This window comes from Hypomesus nipponensis, chromosome 7 (genome assembly GCF_054491055.1).
Source record: "Hypomesus nipponensis isolate SF chromosome 7, ASM5449105v1, whole genome shotgun sequence".
Taxonomy (NCBI): Eukaryota; Metazoa; Chordata; class Actinopteri; order Osmeriformes; family Osmeridae; genus Hypomesus; species Hypomesus nipponensis.
In genome coordinates, this window is record NC_140367.1 from 9,583,546 (window position 1) to 9,591,087 (window position 7,542).

The 7,542-nt window shown below is 43.5% G+C and overlaps 1 protein-coding gene across 1 annotated transcript; it reads left to right on the forward strand.

Annotated features, from left to right (window-relative positions):
- The first annotated feature begins 56 nt into the window (after nucleotides 1-56).
- dera (deoxyribose-phosphate aldolase (putative)) lies at nucleotides 57-6,929 on the forward strand. Its single transcript, XM_084701939.1, has 9 exons — nucleotides 57-214; nucleotides 850-947; nucleotides 1,060-1,207; nucleotides 1,463-1,558; nucleotides 2,072-2,206; nucleotides 2,464-2,592; nucleotides 4,621-4,733; nucleotides 5,906-6,055; nucleotides 6,523-6,929. The coding sequence occupies exons 1-9, from the start codon at nucleotides 184-186 to the stop codon at nucleotides 6,577-6,579; spliced, it is 957 nt and encodes a 318-aa protein (XP_084558065.1). The 5' UTR covers nucleotides 57-183; the 3' UTR covers nucleotides 6,580-6,929.
- The last annotated feature ends 613 nt before the right edge of the window (nucleotides 6,930-7,542 follow it).

Consider the following 7,542-nt stretch of genomic DNA (forward strand, 5'->3'; position numbering starts at 1 on the left):
ATGATGCCACTCTCAGAGCTTACTTGTGATTGGTCAGTCGAGAGGGGCGGTGACAGTGGAGCGGAAGTGACAGTACAGTCGGGAAGAAGTCCCCTAACCCTAACTGTACGCAAAGCAAGCCAGTACCAGGGCACCAGCTTGGCACTTACATTTCGTCTACATTTACAAGTAACATTGTCCACTATGTCTGCAAGAAATCCGGGAATGGACCTCGGTAAGATAGGCTTGTTCGTCCCCCTAGACCAGGATAATGTAGACCATATTACCTAATTAGCACGTGGATATCTAGAGAGGCTGCTAGCAAGCTAGTTGTGAAGAGTCAGTAGCGAATGTAACTTGCTATGTAGCATAATCGATGTTAAGTTATTCCCCTTTTTAGTTTTTATTGGTATAACAGCTATGAGTATTATTTATAGCATGTTTTTTTGTAACAAGAATGCATGGATGTGAATAAACCATAGCACATTCACGTGTGCAATCGAAGTACACTGTCACTTTGGATACTGTGTCTGTCGTCTGACACCTTGTTAATGTTTAGCCAAATAACTTGCTGAGCTTAGATGCAACACTGGGCCATATTTTAAGTCTTAGATGCACGTATAGTCGAAACACTTAATAGATAAAGCACCCTAACCAACCTTCTTGCACTCTGGTTAATTTGATGCACATGACTGCCCTGACAGTGTCATGTGACAACTACCGAAATCCTACTGACAGTTACTGCAGTAGGTTCAGTAGTGAGAAACTCGTCACAAACTGAACCGACAGTAGAAGATCATTCCCCAGGAAGTGGCCCCTTAGGAAGCGCTGTCACTCTAACTTATTTCTATCCCTCTCTTTTCCTGGCAGACCTTGAGTGGGTCTCCAAGGTGCGTGTGAATACCCAGGCTGTTCTGAAGAGAGCCCAGCAGATCCAAGGACATAAGCTGTCCAAAAAACAATGGCAGGTACTGGCAAACAGTTTTCATGGTCAACATTTTCACCTAGGATCCCCCCCCCCCCCCCCCCCAATACTTCCACTATAATTGGTTGTGAAACATCACCCTGTGTCTACCTTAGGCTGCGTGGTTGCTAAGGGCAGTGACGTGCATTGATCTAACGACCCTCGCCGGCGATGACACGCCGTCCAACGTCCACCGGCTGTGCTTGAAAGCAACTCAGCCGGTCCGTCAGGACCTGCTGAGGAGCCTGGACATGCACGACAAAGGTCTGTCCTCTTCTCAGTGGAGACCGGGTTAAGAATTTGTGTGGCCATTCACGATCCTGTCTTGGAATAAAGTAACCGTCGCACACTTTGGCCTGATATACAGCAGTGTTGTCCCCATTTGTTGAACTTCAAAACCTTATTCAGCCACTAGAGGGCGGTATTGCCTTTTATTTTTCTTTACGAGCTATACTCCTTTGACACTTGGAACTGTTCTACTGTAACAAAAATGGAAATGTAATTCCGGTTCCTCTACAGGTGTGACTACTGCTGCAGTGTGTGTATACCCATCCCGCGTGGCAGACGCTGTCAAATCACTGAAAGCTGCCAATTCAAGCCTACCTGTTGCCTCAGGTACAGGACTGATACAATAATGTTGTTACAAACCAAAGTTAACTCAGTTTGAAAATGTTACATCATGAAACTTCAAAGGTACAATACTTTCAGTTAAAAAGATTAAGGTTTTTCCCCCTATAAACTTGTTGTGAGGGCTGTTTAGAAACACAGACAGGTAAGTGCAAATCCCATTACAGACAGTCGCCTTCGAGGAGGCGGGTCTTCCTGCTTAGCTTTTTTTGTAAAACGACTGTCAACCAAACTCAAACTGGAGGAAAGCATGGAAGTTCAGACAAGAACTGGGAGAGCTGTTGCTATTTTTTGAATTCCAGTTCACTAAAGACATGTTCTATGATTTTTGTATTTTATAAATGTGCCCAGTGTATATTTAAAGGAGTGTCTCAGCATATCCAAATGTATCCTTATTAAGCTCTACTGGTGTACCCTGGTTTTTGAATCAAATTTCCCTATTCAACAAAAGACATACTAATCTACTCAAACCTTCCTCTACCTACTATCCTTTTCTCCAAGTTGCTACTGGTTTCCCAGCTGGCCAAACGCCTCTAAAGACCCGCCTGGAGGAGGTGCGCATGGCGGTGGAGGACGGCGCCATGGAGATTGACATTGTGATCAACAGGACCCTGGCTCTCACAGGACAGTGGCAAGGTATGTCATCTTCCACTGGCAGGAAGACAGATAGGGGGCGTGTCTTTCGATACAGGAGCTCTGACAAGTGAATACTCCCTGGGAAACACCTCCATGTTTGCTTTCATTCTTTTTTCCACCGGTGACATTTTGTATGTGGCTCTTTGGGGAAACAGGAACAACATTGATGTCATACCACGTCGATGGCCTCTTTGTTTGCGAGACTCACGTTTGTATGTGTGTGTGTGTGTGTGTGTGTGTGTTTCCTCTCTGCTAAGCTGTGTACGATGAGATTCGTCAGTTCAGGGCAGCCTGTGGGGAAGCTCACATGAAGAGCATCCTGGCTATCGGAGAGCTGGGCACCTACACCAACGTCTACAAAGCCAGCCTGGTGGCCATGATGGCTGGTGAGTCGGACACTGTTGGAGTCTGGTTGAGGTTTTTCCACTGTGTGCAACCATATTAGTTTACTATTATGATATATATATATATACATATATATTTATTTTTTAAAGATATGTTTCAGTTTTTAGATCTTAGCAAACTGAACCTGTATGTGGATGACTAGCCATCAACACGTTTTTCCCAACAATACATGCAGTGTGTGGTGATGTCCAGAGTGCAGTGTGTGGTCATGTCCAGAGTGCAGTGTGTGGTCATGTCCAGAGTGCAGTGTGTGGTCATGTCCAGAGTGCAGTGTGTGGTCATGTCCAGAGTGCAGTGTGTGGTGATGTCCAGAGTGCAGTGTGTGGTGATGTCCAGAGTGCAGTGTGTGGTGATGTCCAGAGTGCAGTGTGTGGTCATGTCCAGAGTGCAGTGTGTGGTCATGTCCAGAGTGCAGTGTGTGGTGATGTCCAGAGTGCAGTGTGTGGTGATGTCCAGAGTGCAGTGTGTGGTGATGTCCAGAGTGCAGTGTGTGGTGATGTCCAGAGTGCAGTGTGTGGTGATGTCCAGAGTGCAGTGTGTGGTGATGTCCAGAGTGCAGTGTGTGGTGATGTCCAGAGTGCAGTGTGTGGTGATGTCCAGAGGGTGGGGCTCTTGATTATGTTTTTTCCTCTTTCCTTTTGGTAATGTAGCTTGATTCAACTCTCTCCTCGCTCTCTTACACACACACACACACACACACACACACACACACAGACGCGTACAGACTGTACGCTTAACTAGCCATCACAGAATAAGCCGATTACGCTTCCAAATTGTCAGCGGTCCCGATAGAGATCATTATTAAAATGCATTGCTTTTGTCGCCACACTGGCTCCTTAATCTCCCCTTGTTCCTATGAATTGCGTATGAGATTCCTGAAATTGAATGATAATTTCACCTATTAATCTCCGATGCCGGCTATTTTACTCCGCTCTCCCTCCTGCAGTATCCCCCTGCCCGCGCAAATGAATAGAGCTTCATTACCGCCACCCGCGTTTAATAACCGTTATCCATTATCTAGTAATTAACACTCCCCATAACGAATCTTAAGGATTATGCCAGTTTGAGGGAGAGTGGGAAAGAGAAAGTAGAGAGAGAGAGAGAGCAAAAAAACCTGACTGGAAAAATACATAGAACATGTCTTTAATGAACTGGAAAATGTTCATCTTGTTCTCATCGGTAATGAACAGTCATTATGCACCAGGGAGGCAGAAGGGGACGATTTTTTACCAGGCCACAATTTGTGGTTCATCTATTAAAAGCGTCATTCTGTCTTCTATTTTTATCAAGAAAGCTGATAAAACATAATTGCTTCTGAAGGGAGGGGAAAGGGAAAAATGAAGCTTTTTGTTGATGAACGGTCACACACCCTCTGTGAGCTGCCACGTGCAGCATATGGCCTCGTCTGGGCACTCCAGGCCACCGTAGTTCTGTCTCTCCTGGAGGGGCTCGTCCTCAACACCCTAAAACACACTCTACTGTATCTCTACTGTTATCTTCTGTATCTCTACTGATATCTTCTGTATCTCTACTGTTATCTTCTGTATCTCTACTGTGATCTACTGTATCTCTACTGTTATCTTCTGTATCTCAACAGTTATCTACTGTATCTCTACTGTTATCTTCTGTATCTCTACTGTGATCTACTGTATCTCTACTGTTATCTTCTGTATCTCTACTGTGATCTACTGTATCTCTACTGTTATCTTCTGTATCTCTACAGTTATCTACTGTATCTCTACTGTTATCTACTGTATCTCTACTGTACAACCTTTTTACCTGTCATCCAAATGTTCGCCTATCTGAAATCAAGACTCCCCCTGCTCTGAGCCTTCTCCCAATATCTGCTGTCTTGCGTTGCCTAGAATTCCACCTGAGAGGTTGATAGGCCTTCTGGCCATAGAGTGGTATGAGAGAGCACAACTCACACGGTGCTTTAATAAAGGCAGTAAAACCCCCATGTTATTGAAAGTAACACAACAGACCCCATGTTTCTTTACAACCAACAGGATCAGACTTCATCAAGACCTCCACTGGGAAGGAGTCCGTCAATGCTACGTACCCCGTTGCCATAGTGATGGTTAGGGCCATCCGTGACTACTTCCTGCGCACAGGCCATAAGGTAAAGTCGAGGAAAACGATGGTCTGATTCATACTGTTCATCTGGCCTTGGGTTGACACCATTCAGTGGACTGAAGAGCAGTCTAGGGCTGCAACAACCAATCGATTAAATCAATTAAAATCGATTATTAAAAGCGTTGGCAACAAATTTCATTATCGATTTGTTGTGTCTTGCGATTATTACGCCACTCAATAAGTCGCGGAGATGTTTGAGTATCAAAAAAAGTTTAGTTGAGCGCGGAGTACAAGCGGAGGTAGAGGAAAGGCCATCGGAGAGACGTTGTTTAGTAATGTTGTTATAAAACACATGGTGGAGAAATCAGTACGACTTAAGTCATAAGGTGTGGGTGCATTTCACACTAAATACGTCAAAAAGGTGTGTTAATTGAAGTTAGTTTCATATTTGAAATTCGTCTCACATTCGGAAGACTTTGCAGCGTCGCATTAGGGACCGAGCGAAAACTACCCATATCATTTGGAAAATTGTAGACTTTTACAATATATTTATGAATATAAAACTTCAAACAAACACCAGAGTATCTTAACAATGTCTGGTATACTTCCACAGCCTTTACTTTTTCAATTAAGTTTCAAATAAAATGATAAAAAATCACTAATCTTTGAAAATAGCTTAATCCTTGCAAATCTAACTTTTTCAAAATTGTTTGCCTGTTTGTGCACATTCTGAAGATTTTTTGCACTGTGAATTTGCACTCTGTTTTTGAATAAAGGGTTGGAAATTAATGCTTAAAAAAAAAAAAGGACCAGAATAATCAAAAAAATAATCGACAGATTAATCGATTACTAAAATAATTGTTAGTTGCAGCCCAAATAGCAGCTATATGTGAAGAGCTGTTTAAAGAATTACATTTCCCCTCAGAGGTCAGCTGGAAATGGGAGGGAACATATCCCTGCAATTTCCTTTGAAAAGTACAGCGCAGCTGGAAGACTTAGACAGAGCCTGGTCTTTAAATAAGTTCTCATGAGCCCTCATATGGAGTTTTACCCTGTGTAAATCTCAAATGTCAGGACTATCAAGGCGATGTATTTGTCAGCATATTTATTTTGTAGCAGTGAAATGAAATAATTATATATTAATGACATTAAAGGAAATATCCTTTTCTAAGACATTATTTGTAAAGAAAACCAAAGTGTCCATCCTGACGCCCCTAGGTGGGCTTCAAGCCAGCGGGGGGGATCCGCACGGCGCAGGAGTCCCTGGTGTGGCTCACCCTGATGAAGGAGGAGCTGGGGGACGAGTGGCTCAGCCCGCACCTCTTCCGCCTGGGGGCCAGCAGCCTGCTGGCAGACATCGAGAGGCAGGTAGGGACTGCTCACGACTGCATGCACATAGACACACACACACGGACACACACACAGAGCTACAAGCTGAGATGTGCAGGCACACAAATACACAGGGACGCAGACACCTGTTCACATCACACACGGGCTCTTTATATTTTATTTTTTCGGGCACGCATTTACGAACATAAACCCTTTAGCAGAGAGAACACATGGAGGACCTTTTAGCACGAGCCTCATAATGTAGCCAATGATGACTAAAAGCACAGGCGCGAATGGGTAGATGGAGGGAAAAGTGGAAGGCATGGAAGGAAGTGGTTGTTTGAGGTGAACGTCAGTTACGGTTGTTAAAGTTTAGTACCGCACTTTCCACTTTCCTTGACTTGATTTCCTTAGCTTTTTAGCATTAGCTGTGCCGTTGGTAAGATTTCGATAAGTACATCATTATCATCCCTTATTTGCCGTCTGGTCTCTCTCTCCTCCGTCAGGTGTACCACTACGTGACTGGACGTTATGCAGCCTACCACGAGTTGCCCATGGCTTGAAACCGTCTGGGACAACATGACAACATCAACCTCAACTCCTCAACCCAGCTTTCACTGTTCAGATGACAATGTTACACACACACCTGAACTGAGGCTTCAGAATTGCTACTGCAGGACTTGATCTTGATCATGATTTTGTTTTATAGGAATGTGACCAAATTACGTGAAGGAAGGACAGTGGGTTGAATACATGCCTACGTGTAGTTTTATTGTAATATATCACTTAATGTTCTGTGCCTTGGCATGCTGCACGTGAACCAGTGTAGCTTCAGTATGTCAGTTGTCATACAATCAAATGTGAATGAGTAAGTCCTTGATGACTAATAAAAAAGCGAATGACTAGAGAGATATATGGATGCAGGGTTGTTTAAAGAATCGTATATTATCAACATAAAACAGTATTCAATGATACCCAATTCAATTTAGTTTGATTTCAGTAATATATGTACAAAAATGCGTTTGGACAGATACAGATCTTGCCAAAGGCTGATAAAAAATAGTCCCAAATCAGTGATGGTTGATCTGTATGTGTTCTGTTTAGGGACTTCTTTAATGGAAATAATGACTTTTGTTATGGTGCATACATCCCACTTTTTTTCACGCTCCACTTTACCCTGCTCCTATATTTCAGCTAACATCCCCCAAGGCTTTTGTACCCCTTATCGTGAACCAGATCTGCTGTGTTCTGACTGAATATTCATGGTGTGAATGATTTTCAGTGCTCCCACCTGTTCCCGGGACAGCAGTGGAATATGTTACTGGGCTTCCTTTGGTCTAATTTCATTAGCGAGAGGCCTTGTGAACAGAGCGGTGTCGGGGATTAATTAGGGGTTAAGTGAGTTTAAATGATGTGATTGAACAGCTCCCAAATTCGAGGCTTCATTTGAAGATGGAAAACTTTCTTCTCCTTCCTTTTCTTCCTTAATTAAGATATCACAGGCCCTGACCTTGACTGGAACAGAG